At 44.7% G+C, this 16,120-nt stretch overlaps 1 protein-coding gene across 2 annotated transcripts in view; it reads right to left on the bottom strand.

Annotated features, from left to right (window-relative positions):
• The window catches only part of RALGPS1 (Ral GEF with PH domain and SH3 binding motif 1), a 1,694,135-nt gene that overhangs the window by 1,174,461 nt on the left and 503,554 nt on the right, over positions 1-16,120 (bottom strand). For both annotated transcript variants that reach the window (XM_085613823.1, XM_085613822.1), the window contains exon 6: positions 7,821-7,904. In XM_085613823.1, the coding sequence (XP_085469949.1) occupies positions 7,821-7,904 (84 nt within the window). The remainder of the gene's footprint in view (positions 1-7,820; positions 7,905-16,120) is intronic.

Raw genomic sequence — 16,120 nt, 5'->3', positions numbered from 1 at the left:
TTCTCTGATGCCTCCGGGTCTAGCCAGCGCTATATAAAACTCTTCAAATAAAAAAAAAAGACTTACAGGACTCAAGCAGCACACATAGGAGAAGAAAGAGGCAAACCGATTGAGATGTCCTTGCAAGAGAAAGGAACATTAAATAGGATGTAAAGATTGATGGTGTCAAGGAGAAAAGAACCACCTTTGCCAGTGATCGGAAGAGTGTCATTCAGTAACTGGAGCATGGATGTCTCAGAGCTGCCAGACAGGTAAGATGGGAGGAGATTGTTGGTACTTTGATCCTTTATTTTGTAGCTTTGTTTGTGCTACAAGTCAAATAAGTAACTACATCTTCCTTTGTACATCAAACTACCACCTGAGAACTCAAACCTGACAGCGTCTGTCCAGCCTCGACCCCAACTAACCCAGCCTGTTGAATGAGCATATTCAAAACTACTTATATTCCCTGGTCAGCCTTCTGTCTTTTGGGAAACCACATCATTCTTTGCCCTACCTTTTCTGACCTGCACCTACGATAACATACCTCCCTCTGTGTGTAAACTGCCTTGTGCTACTACTGTCTCAGCAACTCTGTGAGGTCTCCTTCGAGGTCGGATCGCTCTAGAAACTTAAGTTGGTTCCCATTATCTTTGTGGATGTAAATTGAAGTCTTTTATCTTGAGTGCATCTTCTTACTTCCTGAACCTAGCATCTTAGTTCATATTTTCTCTTCAATCATTTTAGGTTCACGTGGAGCACTTGGTAATCCATGTACAGTATTGCACAGATTCCTTTCCCTAACAAATAAATTCATATGCAAATATTCAAGCCGTAGTCTGTGTGCTCGTTCAGCTTGAGGCTGTTCGTAAAGAGATGTATTGGAGATGGAGACACCTGAGATCAGCGATGAAATTAGAAACTTAGCAAGTAGTTCTAAATGATAAAGAGTAAGGGCCTGATTTAGAGTTTCATGGACGGTTTACTCCATTGTGTTGGCAGAGGGCATTACCTTCAACATCCCAGGGACCTCTGCCTGCCAAACTTAGAGATATCCGTCGGCCCAACTGACATCTCTCTACATTGACAGGAACCTTCACTGTAGAGGATCCTGTCAAAGTAGGAAAAGTTTGACAAGTGATATCATAAGCCATTATGGCTGGCCGTCAAATGTTTGAAAAACTTTTTGCTTTTCAAAAACTAACTCCAACACTGGGAGATGGTTTTTGAAAAAAAAGGGAAAAGAAATGCCCCCACACCCTGGGAGCTTTCTCCCAGTTTGTGGGGGTAATTTCTTTTTTCCGATGCAACTCATCACCAGGTTTTTCCTGGAAGCAGCAGACTGGAAGAAAAAGTAATTACACCATCCACCCTAAATAGGACATACAGTGTAATTCCCTTCCTCCGATGACTCTTACTCCTTCGAGCCATCGGAGAAAGTATTCCAATGATGAAGTCAATGGGGGCTTCATCATCAGAATACTTAAGGTCTGCCCATCTGTAAATGAGGTGGCTGGACCAAGGGTTTGGCAGGTAGGGTACTTTGATGCATTTGTGACACAGTAGCCTGTCCTCCAAACTTTATATAGGGCCATAAGTGTCAGGATTTAGGAAATACTGCCCACTTTGGTGCATGGTTGTACATGCTACAAATGGAATATATTTCTCTTTACTCAATGCTTTTAGTCACCTTCTTCGGCCAATATCGCTATCCCAGCAGAATTTTCAACGACAATGCAGCGGTCCCCTGCAGGGAGCGAGTCTCTCTTCCAGATGAATGGAAGACGAGCAGGAGGAGCTGCTCTGCCCTGAGGACTGAGTTAAAGCATGTACCCCCCACTTCTGAGATACAGATCTTCCAAGATTGTGGCCTCCATTTCCTTCAGTAGAATGAGGAGCCCCAGCGGAAGTCAGAGAGGTTTGCTGCAATATCTGAGAATTGAGATCCTAATGCGATGATGCAAAAGAATCGGTTGCGCGGCACTGGCACCATAAATAGGTCACCTGTGCTCTAGTTGTTCCCTGCAATCTTGAGAGCAGGCAGTTCTGAACCTGATCAGTCCTCACAAAGCATTTGTTTGGATGTTGAGGATGCTCTTGTGGTGCTAAAGTGGAGTATGCCTATTAGTCCCATTTGAGTAGATGGGTAAAGTCAATTTATATGGCACCTGCAGCTAAAGTCTCAATTAATGACACACTACACACATCTAATGAATTTAAACGGGCACGCAATAAGGCTGTAACTGTCGCCCATGCTTGATTCTGTATTTATGAAGCGATTTATCAAGACGTTAACCAATTTAATACCCATTGTTACCAGTGACACGTCAGGCTAAAATAATAGTTTACAATGGTGACTCCTCCGCTAAGGCGGAGGAGCGTCGCCCCACAGGAAAAATAAAATGAGAACAATAATGTTATTATCGTTTTATTTTTCACTATTGGCTGGTGCTGTAAATGTACGGGCAGGGCTGTGTTGGCCGCAGAGTGGGGGAGAAGTGGTGGGCACTTTGAAAAGTGCGCATGACGGTTTGACCGGCCATCTGGGCCGGCCAAACAGTCATGCCCATTTTGCATATTTCCCACCAGGCTGTAATATACAGCCTGGTGAGAAACATGCCCAGGCTCCCAGTCCCCGTCTGAGTGCCGAACCATGGCACTCGTACCAATCACAACTCTGCATTGCAGCCTTGTGATTGGCTTACGGGAGCCTGGGGCTCCCTTTTCCTGTGTCGTGGATGAAGAGGACAGCTGGCCACCGGGAAGGTAAGTGCATTTTTCTTTCTATCACCCGCCCCTTTATTTATTTTTTAACCCCCCCCCCCTGCCTCACCAGTATTCCAGCCGCTACTGATAGTTTACATGAATGAAGTGGTCCTCTACACCAGTGATCTACAGGCCTCTTTACAGCCAATGGAACTCAAGGCTTAGATAAAAACATAAGCTGTCTAAATGCAAGTTTTTATTAGTTGGAGGTATGCAGTCAATTGATGGAAGAGTGGTTGAGTAGGCCAACTATCTTGCAGTAGTATTGTTTTTTAAATATGAGGAGCCCTTAAAGATAATTAAGAGTGATTGTTTGCACAGTATGCAACATTGAACCTGCTAACATCGTTGGCAGGAAGGTTAAAGAAAATTGTAATTTTTTATTCAAAATTACTGTCAATATTTACGATACTTCCCTAATATGTTCCACTAAACATCTTGCTTAATATGGATGCACTAGTCTCTGATTTAATTTGGCAAAACAAAAGACCAAGGAGGGCCTAGAAACTCCTTGGGAAAGACAGGTTTGGTTGTTTGCTGAATAGCACTATATCAATGAGCAGCTCTGGCAAAGATGCTCCAAGCCTTTGACCCTCAACTGGCCTTTCATTGATATTTTCTTACAGCCAGGTTGACAGCCCACCTTGTTCAAATATGGAAACCTGTGGCTTTTCAATCAAGTCCAGTATAAGTCCCTTGTAACGTTCTACCAAACACGGGCACATATCAAACGATACTTAAAAATACCTCTGTTTCATGGCACAAGCGTCCCCTAGGGAAATGCAGAGACCCCAGTGAGGCTCAATGATCTATGATGCAATATGAGGTAGGAGTTACAAGTTAAAACAATATCAGGCTTATTTCAAGAAATACCTACAGATTTGATATTTCATTTAGTAAGTTATCACTAAATCAAAACAGGCTATGCTACACCACTACTCATTTGGTTTGTATTTTAATTGGAAGACACATTTAAATGCGAGAGATATGTATACTATATATTGATGTAGGACAGGCCGGATGACCTCATAAAATGGACTGTGGATGGGCACTACAAAAGATCTCCAATTTATTCAAAGACCCCTCATTATTATATGGAAGGTGTTAACTCCTGGACATCTATGAGCTCTTTCGTAGTGGACCATTTTTGATTTTATGTGACTCTTTCCAGGATCGCTTGATGGAAATCTAAGGATTGGGCACTACCTTCCACATACTTAGAAGCATTAGTAGACAGGCATTATTATATGTTAGTGACCTGTTAAAGCGTTTAGAAGTATTGGAAAAATATTATAATTACTCCAATGAATGCCACTCCACTCTACGCCACTCTATGCCATTCTACGCTAGAACACAGTATGTCAATCCATTCTAGCACACTCTCCAACACTGTACGACACTTCACTATAGGAAACTGTCCTACTCTGTATGCAACTCTACTCTCCTGTAGTGTACAACACTTTCCATTACTGTACACTGCACTGTAATGAACAATACGGTACTGCAATTTATAACACTTTATGCAACTGTATGCTACACCACTGCAGTCTACTGCACTCCACACCACTACACTTTAAAACACACCACTCCACTCTATGACACTATACTCTATGTTACCCCACTACACAGTTCTCCACTTCACCATATTCCACTCTACTACCCTTTATCTCACTATATGCCACTGTATCATACTCTGCTCTACAACGCTCCACTGTCCGACACTCTATTCCACTGTATGCAACTCTAGTCTACAAGACTATTCTAAACTCTATGTCACTCTATAACACTCTACTCCACTCTAGTACACTGTATGACACTCTACAAGACACCACTCCACTCCTCTCTACGACATGTCACTGCACTATAAGACACACCACTCCAGTGTACCACTACCTCCAGTTTACTCTACAACACACCGCTCGACAATACTCCATTGAATGACCTTCTCCATGCACTGGTTATAACCTTCCATATTACATCAGTTATTCCATGTGAAATCACAGAAATTCATATAAAAAGTTATGGCATCTCAAATGACATCATTTGTGAGAACACAGAGCATGCAGAAGATGCGAGTTATAGGTAATATAGCGTGGCAAGTGAGGTGACAACACTGGGAATGGAGGTGCGCAACCTATAGTAATTTGAAGGTGGTGCTTAAATTATAAATTGAACTTATAACTATAACTTTTTAATTTCTAATGTTTGTCTAGTATGAGTTGCGTTGTACAGAAAGAATTAATACAGTTTTCCTAACTATAATTTATCCCTTACATTTGTCATTTTTCATTTAATATATATTCGCCAGTATTGAATATATAGTCGCAAGTAGGTAGTTATAGTTAGGACCAAAGTTTCCCTAGGAAAAGCATTTTTTTGTTTTGCCAATAACTTTGGCGCCGCTTGATGAATCTCCATGAAAACATCTAATTTTTGGTTCATCTGGTGTGTTGAACGTTTCAGGGTGGTCAGGCAAGAGGGGGGGAGAAAAAAGAGGGGCTTCCAAAACGCGTTTTCCGCATATTAAGTCTATGGGGATTTTTCATTTTTTGAACACAACTACAGCCCAAACTGCTGAATGGATTTACACCAAATTTGGCAGAATGCTAGATGTTGGTCCAGAAAGTGTGCTTTTTGTGATTTGGTATAAACCCATTCAGTAATTTTTGAGATATATAGCTTTAAAACAAATAGAAATATGGTGATGCGAGTCCATTCAGTGGACTCGCGGTTCCTACCAAAATTTGATTGCCTGCCAACATTTTAACTAGGAAGTGTTGGCAGCCATCTTGGGACTCGGCTTCAAACCAGATATGGTGGGGGGGGGGGGCTCTCAGGGACACAGCCGAGGTTAAAAAGCTTTTTGTTTTTATTTTGACACAGATTGGTGGGTGGATCCGTGAATCCGTGGCAAATGTTTTTTTTAAAAGCAATCACAGGCTGCCGTACTTGTATTATAATAGCTCCTGGGTGGGCCATGTCCCGGGGGCTTATGCTAAATATAGGAGGGGGAACAAAGGCCCCCCAGCCTAGGGCTTATCAAAGCCCCGGGGACCGCCACCTCCCGGGGCTAATTGCAATTATGTGTGGGGCCTCGCGGACCCCCCCTACCCCGGGGATCGCCACATCCCTGGGACTAATTAAAATTATGTGGGGGGCCATTGCAGACCCCCCTGCCCCGGGAATGGCACGTCCAGAGGGCACACTTTAAAAAAAAAGTTGTGCGGGGGAGGCCATAGGGTTTCCCCCGCTGCCCCGGGGACCGCCACCTCCCCAGGTCAAATTTGAACAAATGAGGTGGCCCACAGAGCCCACCTCCAGGTGCCCTACATGGCCCTGGGGACCGGCACCCCCAGGACAGGCTCCAGCAATGTCCTGGGGTGCCCATTGTACTTCGCTATGGCGGTGCTCACGCCAAGCCATAGCAAACCCTCAGATTTCAGCAAGCGAGAGCAGAAAATGCTCAAGCTTGCTGAAAGCAGAGCAGTGTCTGTTTCCCTGTCCGCTGTGAAGCGAGCAGGGAAATAGACACATTGCTTTTGGATCCAGGGAGCTGCATGTCAGAAGCTCCCTGGATCCCAAAGCAATTCCGTCTCCCCCCGGGGTCCCCAACGTAGAGGCCAGGCCCCGGGAGATGGGGTCCCCGGGGCGGAATCAGCCTCGGGATGGGGGCCCCTCCATTTAAAAAAAATATATAATACAAAATATTATAATAAAAAAAGGGGCAGGCACAAGGCCCTCTTTCAATTGAATTATGAAAAAATAAATAAAGGTCGTGCCCGGGAGGGGAATGTGCACCCCCTCCCATTTAAAATAAATAAATTTAAAAAAGGGTCAGGCCCCTGGGGTTGGGGTCCACAATGGTCCAGGGAAGGAGGATTGCATAGCCACTCTTCCTAAAAAAAAAAAAAAAAAAGCTGCCAATTCGCTGGAGGCCCTGCCCCCTTTCTCCATTACTCTGCAAACACGCCTCCCAGCGCGCTCCTGGATTGGAGATGAAGTCCCCTTGGCTGCTGAGGGTCCTTAGGGGTCAACAAGACATCCTGTTACCTCCAGTAAGCCCCAGATTGCTGAGACGTGAGTGGAGGCCACGCCACCTTTCTCCAGCACACCTCTCTCAGCACACTGCTGGTGGGGGAAGAGGTCCCCTTGCCTTCTGAGGGCCTCAGGAATAAAGTGGACTTCTTCCCCCAACAAGTAGTGCACCAGGAGGTGAGTTTGCAGAGTGGTGGAGAAAGGGGGCGTGGCCTTTGACCACCTCTCTGCAGTCTACCTGTATGGGTCTTACTGGAGGTAACAGGAGGGCTAGGTGTCCCCCAAGGACCCTCAAGAGTCAAGGGGACCTCATCCCCCTACTCATAGTGCGACAGGAGGCACGTTTGCCGAGTGGTGGAGAAAGGGGGCATGGACTGCTCCCAGCAATCCTGCTGTATGGGACTTACTGGAGGTCATGAGTGATGTAATATGTGAGGTCATAAGCAGTGCATTGCGGGGCGCGGGTTATAGTGAGCTCAGCTAGCCATAGCTGCTGAATTTCTCTGGTTTTGTACGAGTGAAACCTGAGCCTAACTATCTCTGTAACCTTTGTTTTTTTCCAGTGAATATGTACAGTGATCAGTTCAATGATAGGGAAATATGTTGTGTGGCCACTAGCTGTATAATGTTTGAGGACAAGAAATTTCCAGTGGTACACTATGCAGTTACCGTAGCGAGGTATTTATTAACAAAGGAATGGGAAAACAAGAATTTACCTCATTTTGCGAGTGACGGAGGAGACTTTGTAAAGCAGAAGCATTAGACTACTGAGTGTCATTGGCTGCTACAGGATGCTGAAGAAAGCTGATAGCATCTGGTAAGGGTTCAAACAAGATTTTAACTCCCCTGCTGTGTATGAATGATTTTACATTTCGTGCAACAGGAATTTCTTTTCTCCAAATGTCATTGATCAGTACAATCATAACTAAAGATGTCTTACACATATCCTTCCTATTATCATTAATGGGCTACCCTTTTGTATTGTATAGGCCAATGACTTTAATAAAAAAAAGAAAAGAAAACATCAAAATCTCTCATACCTGGTTAAACCTTCTTGTAAAGGCAACAACATTGGGAGCAAGACTGTGTTTTTCCTTCCGGTTCCAACCACAGCTTGTAAGTTCCTAAAAAAACAAAACAAAAGAAATCTGAGTTCCAAACCTCGTTCCATGCACAGTGACAGACAACTCATGGAGAAGGAAGCTACAAGCACCTATTAACAATTGATGGAAACAACTGAAAATACACAAAAGTTCACATTAATTTTGATAACTATGTAATGGCACCAGCACCAGTTAATCCTCAATTGCCTTTTTTTAACTCCTGAAGCAGGGGACTGGTACCCATCAGAGTGATGTCGAAGGTGATGGAACTCTACAAATATTCTGAGGAAGAAGGGTGGTCCCTCATAGGTCTTGTTCATAAAAGCAGTCTGCAATGTACTGCCAGGGGCTTCTTCCATGTTAGGAGTAAATGTCTAACTAGCATGGAAGCAAAGATTTCACACCGTCTCATGCAAATCTGTGACTGCCACAGAATCCCATGGCTCACACACATGTGGGAAAGCGTATATTGTCTACCTCTATGCTTACATAAATGCATCGCAAAAGTGCATTTGCTCTTTAAATCTTGACAAGAGTAAACATAGGAGCATACTCAGGGGGGGAAGGACTCAGGGGGGGGGAAGGACCTTGAAACAAATTGTGAATAGCCAGAAGCCCACCCCTGTGAGTAGATGATATACAAGTGAGCACAGCGAAACCGCACAGGAAAAATTATGCATGTACGAAAATGCATTTATGAGTGCAAATTCATACTTTGTGCAAAACGCAAGTTAATTTGAACATATATATGCAGCTATTTTTGCATCTAGGTTAAATGAGCTTTTAGCAGTTAGCTTTCTTAATTAGTCCTATATTAGAATCTGCGTATGCCATATTATAGCACTGTATGATTGTGGGCGCTTCATGGAACGTTAGCCTACATCTTCTGCTTCTGTTGGTCTTCCTATCAAGGTATCTGTCATGGGGCAGCAGTGGAGGCTTCCCCTGCCTCCTCCTGTGGCTTCCACTGTCACTGCCATGCTGTGGCCCTTAGAGCTGGCTGTGGGAGAGGAAGGGAAACCTCTGTAGCCAGCACGTTGCCCTTAACTCTGGCACTTTGCTTGAGTGAAACAGTTTGGTAGGGCAGACACAGATACAGGAGCTGTGAAGACTTTGCCTTGCCCTTTCCACAGCTTCCACTATCACTGGGTGGAGTGTGCTGCCGGTGCCATGCAGTGGTGTGCAGTGCCAGCAAGAACAGTGATAGAAGAGAGGACGAAGACACAGGAGTGATGAGGAAATAAGAAGATAAAGCTTCAACAAAACAACATAGAGAAGGTGACGTCAGAGGACGTAAAGTTCAGATGCCTTTACAGCCTGCCAAGGTTGGCAGTACCAGCTACTATACTACCACTCCTGTGTTACTTTCCCTCTACAAACGCTGGAGCGACATTTAAAGCCAGTCCTATAAGGTCTCATATATTGTCCTTTTCTATGATTCTCTTCACTTACATCCCTTGGGCATCCACCCAAACACATACCCCCAGGGACTGGGTCATGCTGCAAAAAAAACAATTAAAAAATACATTACAAACAAAATAAGTCTGCTTTTATAGGCTTTAGAAGACCATGTGTGATGCTGGACGTCACAAGTAAGTATTAGGTTGCATAACAAGTATTAGGACTCAGAACTCGAACCAGATGTGTGCACATCATAGCATCCAGGTGAACTTTATTTTCATGGTTTAGATTCACCATGCAGAAGTAAAACACTTAGAAGCAGATTTACAAACAACCACCTCTCAACCACTATAAGTACTCCTCTGGAACGTAAACCGTATCCGTGATTTACTTCAGATAGATCCTGTTACATCAATCATGGGGAGTCCCTATGTGAAGCTGAGGGCGGTAACCCACTGTGAATTGGGGAAGGAAATAACTCCTTTTGATTTATTTACCCTCACACACCCTAGTGGTGTCATACTTCATCATCGGGTCACCCTACGCCTAAAAGTCAGGGTGGGCTCGACCATATTTCAGGGAACACTTAGTCATAAGATTGGTCAGGGGGAGATAAAAATTAAAAATTCACGCCAGATCCCAGTTTCCCTTTATTCTTGGATCTGTACAGGATATTAAAAAGGAATTAATTCTTTTTTTTGTTGTTGCATATTTATATAGCGCGAATTCGACCCAAAGGTATTGGAGCGCTTTACATGCACACCGTTTTTACATTACACGTTCAGGCACGGGGAGATTAAGTGATTTGCCCAGAATCACAGGATGTGAACGCGACCTCGAGGCTCGAACCCTGGTTTCCAGCACAAAAGTCGGCAGTCTAGCCGACGGACCACATCCCCTCCCCAAATTAATAGGGTCAAACAGGCTATTATGGTCCTAAGACCCTAGTGCCAACATGTTTCAGTCCGTTTATGCCCCGGTAAGGTGCTGGACTTTCTTCAGGGCAAAGAATAAATCCTCCCTGGACCAAAAAGAAACAAATATGGGAATGTTTCTATACTATTGTTAAAAAGGGCAGATAGCTGCTCCTTTCCCAGACACGTCTATTTTAGTATGCCAGTTGCTCCATCTGTAAGACAAGAAAAAATAAAACAAAACATAGTGTATCATGGATGACACACACTGTAAGGTTTTTACTTCCCATGTGTGATGTGCCTCATGAGATACCTGTGGAAATCAGGCAGGTGGGTCACAGAAACATGTCAACCAGCATACACATTCGGTGTGTGTGGGATACTGTTGTTAAAATTATAACACACTTCTCTAGGTGGCTACAGCTAGTGATGTGGCGACATCTGCTGTATACTATCCGTATCCACCTTAGAGTGAACAAACAATCATTGTGACACACCCAGTGTCACTTGCCTCAAACTGCTGAGGAGGCGTGTCTCACGGGAGACCACACTCGGATAAGGGTAGCTCTGTAGTCACACGCTGTCGTTAGGTGTGTGGTAATGGCCCCACAGGATGAGACATGATGTAAAGGAGAAACAAGAATGAGAAACAGGCCACCGGAAACGTTACTGTCAATGAATAGTACCTGGGGATTAAAGCACCACTGACACGTGCCTGTAGTCGGATGCAGATTTACAAACCCCCTGCGCCACCACTACATCACTTTTTGTGACGTACTGGTGGCGCATGTTACTGCTCCATATTTACAGGGACAGGAAAATCCACCCTGCGTGGCTTTTCCTGTCCTTGTAAATATGGCCCCTTTACATGCAGCACTTTGCGTGAAAGGGGCGTTCCATGTGTGTTGCTGTAGGTGTTCCCACACAACACCCATGGAACAAGACACATTTCCAGATTTGTGGCGTAGCGAGGCACAACGAGGAGAAATTTTTCATTTCTCCTCATTGTTTCCTCTTTCAATGCAGAGAGAGGAAAATGCCTGTAGCGATTGTTTTTGTGCAGAAAGGCGCCCCTTCCTGCACAAAAACAATCTCCCCGTGACTCAGGCATCCTTGCACCATGGTGCAAGGGTGCCTGCGCCGGCGCATGGCAGCAGTTTGTGCGCCAGCGCAGGGGAGAGCACAGGAATGCAACATATTATTGTAAATATGTTGCATTCCTGTGCTTTGGAAGTGCCGCAGCGTGGCGCAGCCAAAGGGCTTGCGTTGTCACGCTGCGGCACTTCCTTCTAAATCTGCCCCTTAGACCTGTATATTCCTTACTCCATTGAATATTTTCAATTCACTGCAGAGCTTTATTGTGTTTCCCTCCCACTATCCTGCACACATTATTCTTCCACACAACAGCTCATTCCCCAGGCAGCACGAACACACACATACAACTCCCCTTAGGACGCATAGTTAGAGATCCTACACAGTGCTCAGTTTTAGCAGCTATACTTTAAGAGCGATCCCACGCATCTTCCACATCAATCTGTGCTTTATCTAAAATACATTGTCGCCACAAACATGTCCAAGTCTCAGAAAACATGGGGCCATATTATGTATTAGGGCGCACTTTCCCAGTTTGTGCCTGGCACACCTTAAAACAGGTGTGCCAGGCGCAAACAGAGAAAATGCGCCTATTACATAGAATGACTGCCCCAGGGCTGCCGCAAACTCGTGCTTCCCTGGGGCAGCGCATTCAAGTGAAATACGTAGTGGCTTTGAAGCAACCGCTTGGTGTTTCACTCTGCAGGCGGCAACCCAACTACAATTTGAAGGGGGATTAGAGAGCCCCTTGCAGGCGGGTGCAGTCAATGACAGCACCCACCTGCAAGGGCATGTCTGCAGGCCTGCAGAGGGCTGCTCCCAGGGGGCACACTAATGGTGCGCCACGTTATAGGTAGCGCACTGCCAGTGCTCCTCCTGACAGCTTCTTTGCCTCTGTGCCCACGTCTGTAATACGGCATAGGCGCAGAGGCAAAAGGATTCTCTCATTTGCATGGGGCATACCCACATGCAAATGAGGGAACGCCCCCTGCAGATTAGAGCTGGTGCTTTATGTGCACCAGCACTATCAGTATTACAGAAGGGGCTGGACAAGTGTCTACAGCCCCATCTGTAATACCAAAGTGCCCCAGAGGCACGCAAAGTGGGTGCAAATGCCAGTTGTGCCCCCAGGGCACTCTGTAATATGGCCCCTGATGTATGGAGTTAAGAGTATTTGAATCAAATAAATAATTAACTAAATCTGCCCTTAATCAAGGAAGCTCTTTCTTCTTTTTATAATGTATATATTTACAATTACCTGTAGTAAGTGGATTTTGTGAAAAACCAAGTTGGTGAATACGAGTTGGTGAACCTGATTGGTCAAAAAACAGATTGGCGAACATATTCATAGAAGAGTTTTTAAGACCTAGTTACAGTGCATGATTTATTTTTCTTTATTGAAACAAATTCTACCAAAGCACACGTCCTTGGCTTCCTACAATTCCCTCAAAGATGAAATTGGAAGTTTATGTACATTTTTTAAAGAGGAGGTATAAAGATGGTAGTTACAAGAGTTCAGGCCCGCAGAATTCAGGTTTATAGGTTTACCTACAATCCTAACCAGTAAGCATGTGGCAGAGTAGGAGACCTGAGGAAGGACAGCAGAGATAAGAAGGAAAGGGGAGAGGAACTGGGGAATGAGATGAGGGAGAAGAAGGCTTTGACCAGAGGAGCAAAGAGGGAGTGAGTGGAGGAGCAAGAAATGAAGGTAAGGTGTTAAGAATGATGGGTCAGAGGTGACACCAAAGAGGCAGCATGGTTAGGGGGTCTCCCATTTGAATTAGGGATGAGCCTGTCAAGGGAGGAGGAGGAGGCGGTTGAATGGAGAAGCAAAGGTTTGCCATGGAAGAAAGCAAAGGGGAGAAAGGCTAGCAGCTGGGAAACAAGGGAGGTAAATAAAATCTTAAGGAAAGAAGAGGTGGTATGGGGTATGGAGGATGAGTTAGGGTATGAGTGGGAAAGGTGACTGGGAATGGGAGAAGCTTTAAAGGCACATCCCTAATCAGCACTAAAGGTAGAACAGGAGGAGGACGAGGGGCTAGAATAAGATTAGAGTAAATACATAGGGCACCGAATAGAAGGACTATCATTCATGTGCACAACCCAACACGGCAAATAAACCTTTGGTATAAAAAGCGATGCGAATTGCCATCAGATTAATACATCTTGAAAAGTTCAGGGAACTTGTCCTGTGGAATGACCCTCTTTCATCGCGCCCTGTTTTATATCAAGATCAGATAAAGCAGGAGCCCGATGATTCCTTATAGAGTGCCTGTATCTATAGCCAACACTTTCATATCCTTTTTCACAATAACTTTTCATATTTCCAGAAAAATGTATACCAATTATAGTTTTTATCTGTTTCAAATATTTAACTGGGACTTCTTCTTTCTTGATTGAACTGTCTTTTCCCTCTGCACGCCAAAGATCCATGGGCATGAATTTTAATGATTATTGAAATGGTGACGTCATTAAAGAAAATTACTATGTGTTACGTAACTAATATGGTGTGAAATGTAGTTTTCTGTCATTTTTCTGTGTTTCTTTTACAAACTATTACTCAAATAATCAAACATGATAAGAAAAAGCTGCTGTGGCAAAATGACAAAGGGAAAGAAGGACATTGCAGCTGTTCTACATAGATGATGCCACTATCTAGTTAGACCTGCAGACTTTGAGGCAAAATTAAGCTTCAACACTGTGCTGCTCACTTATCATTTGAGGAGGACAAAACACTTTACAATTTTGAGGGGATGTGAGCTTTTTAAGTAAAAAAAAAAATTTGACTCACAAACTAGTTGCAAACTGATTTGTGGCCGCTTAAACGTTGAATTGGTCTGTTCAAAGTTTTAAATTGTATGTATTTACTATTTTACCATTGCAAACTAAGGGGCTGATTATGAGTTTGGTGGTGAGGGAGCGGGGCGGCATGCCACCGCCCGTTCCCACACCGATAAACCTCACCGCAGCCTACCCGCCAGATTACAAGTTTTCTCGTGATCTGGCGGGTGGTCCTTTGATGTTCCCATAGTTGTGCCTATTAAAAAAGCACTGCAATGGGAATTACAAAACCCATTTCTGCACGGCATGGACTGTGCAGCGCATGCCGTGCAGGAAAGAGGGTGCGCGCAGACAAGGGACCACACCATGTGCCCCCCTGCATGCATCCTCAGGCCATGAGGGAATAGAGGGCCCTGTAGGGCCCCCTTAGTTTCCTCACCACCACAGGTTTAATGGCAGGCTCACTACCATGAAATCTGTGGCAGTGAGGAAACTCATTATATGCTTGGCGGTGCACCAGCAGCACTTCCAGAATATTGCGGCCCTCAGACCGCCGCACCACTGCCAGGGATTGCGAATCCCTGGCGGTTGTGGCAGTCCTATGGCAATGCGACCGCCGTAGTTGTAATACGGCCATCAGACCACCAGTTCTGTGGTCCCCGACCGCCACCTCACCTTCACCGTGAGCTTGGGAGTCCTATGGACTGCAAAACTCAGAATTATCCTCTAAATGTTTACCAAATCACATACGATGGCAACATTTTCCAGATTACAAACAGGTTATTGCAAAAAACAATTATCAATTTGCATGTTCAAAGTTTTTGCAATATGCGACTAGTTACAAAATGAGCTTTTTGCATGTACAATATACATCCAAGTGGATGCCGGTGTTAACTATGTGCAAATTATAAAAAGAGGCCTGGAATGCTTCATTGGATGCGTTGTTTGCTCTGGGGACGCAGAGGCATATTTTAGCAGCAGTACAGAGCAGTAGGAACAGACAAGAGAGGATCTATAGGGTCAGAGTTACACTCTTTTACCAATGCCAGGCCGGTAGCACACAAAGCCAGACCCATACCACATTTAATGCACGTTCCCCTTCAAAATGAGTTAGACAGATTGCTGTCTTTGGGGGTGATTGAACCCATAGAGTGTTCACAATGGTTGGTCCCCATTGTTCTTACCACCAAGGCTACCAGTAAGGACATCAGGCTGTGTGTAGACCTCAGGGATCTTAACCAGAACATATGGGTAGACAGGCACCCCCTCCCACGTATTCATGAGGTGCTTACCCTCATTAATGGTGCGAGTTGTTTCAGCGTTCTCGACTTATCCTCTGCCTATCACCAGGTGGAGCTTCATCCCAACTTACGGCATCTCACCTCCTTTGTGACACCCCTGGGAGCATTCCAATTCCGTCGAATGCCTTTCGGGTTGGCTTCTGCTGCGGCTGCCTTCCAGAGGATCATGCAGCATGTCTTGAAAGACCTTCCCAGAACTCTCTGTTTTCAAGACGACATACTAATCTACGGGAAGGACTTAACCGAGCATAATGCCACCCTCAGGATGGTCTTGACCAACTTGGAAAAATCAGGGCTCACCCTTAAAAAAGAGAAATGTCGTATTGGAGTGGGATCGGTTGAGTACCGAGGGCACACCATCTCTCAAGATGGTATCAAACCTAAAATAGACCTAGTTAAGGCGATTAGGGACACTGAGGCCCCTAAAGGTGTTCAAGACCTTAAATCATTTTTGGGCCTTTCCGAATATTATTCAAAATTTGTGAGGAACTATTCCTCAATAGTGGAACCCTTACGAAATTTACTCAAATCCAGGACTTCGTTTGTGTGGTCCGATGCCTGTCAGAAGGCCTTTGATCTGGTCAAAGAAAGCATAATTTCTGCTCCATCGCTGGGTAGGTTTGACCCTAACAAAACCACAATCCTTTGCACAGATGCAAGTAATAAAGGGTTGGGGGCCAGCCTCACCCAAATGGGGGAGGGTAAGGAACATATCGTGGCCTTTGCATCTCGAGCTCTAAAGGGTGCT

The sequence above is a fragment of the Triturus cristatus genome, chromosome 1_2 (assembly GCF_964204655.1).
Source record: "Triturus cristatus chromosome 1_2, aTriCri1.1, whole genome shotgun sequence".
In the NCBI taxonomy this organism is placed as follows: Eukaryota; Metazoa; Chordata; class Amphibia; order Caudata; family Salamandridae; genus Triturus; species Triturus cristatus.
The sequence above is the reverse complement of the archived record's forward strand: the minus strand, read 5'-3'. Positions and strand labels throughout refer to the sequence as shown.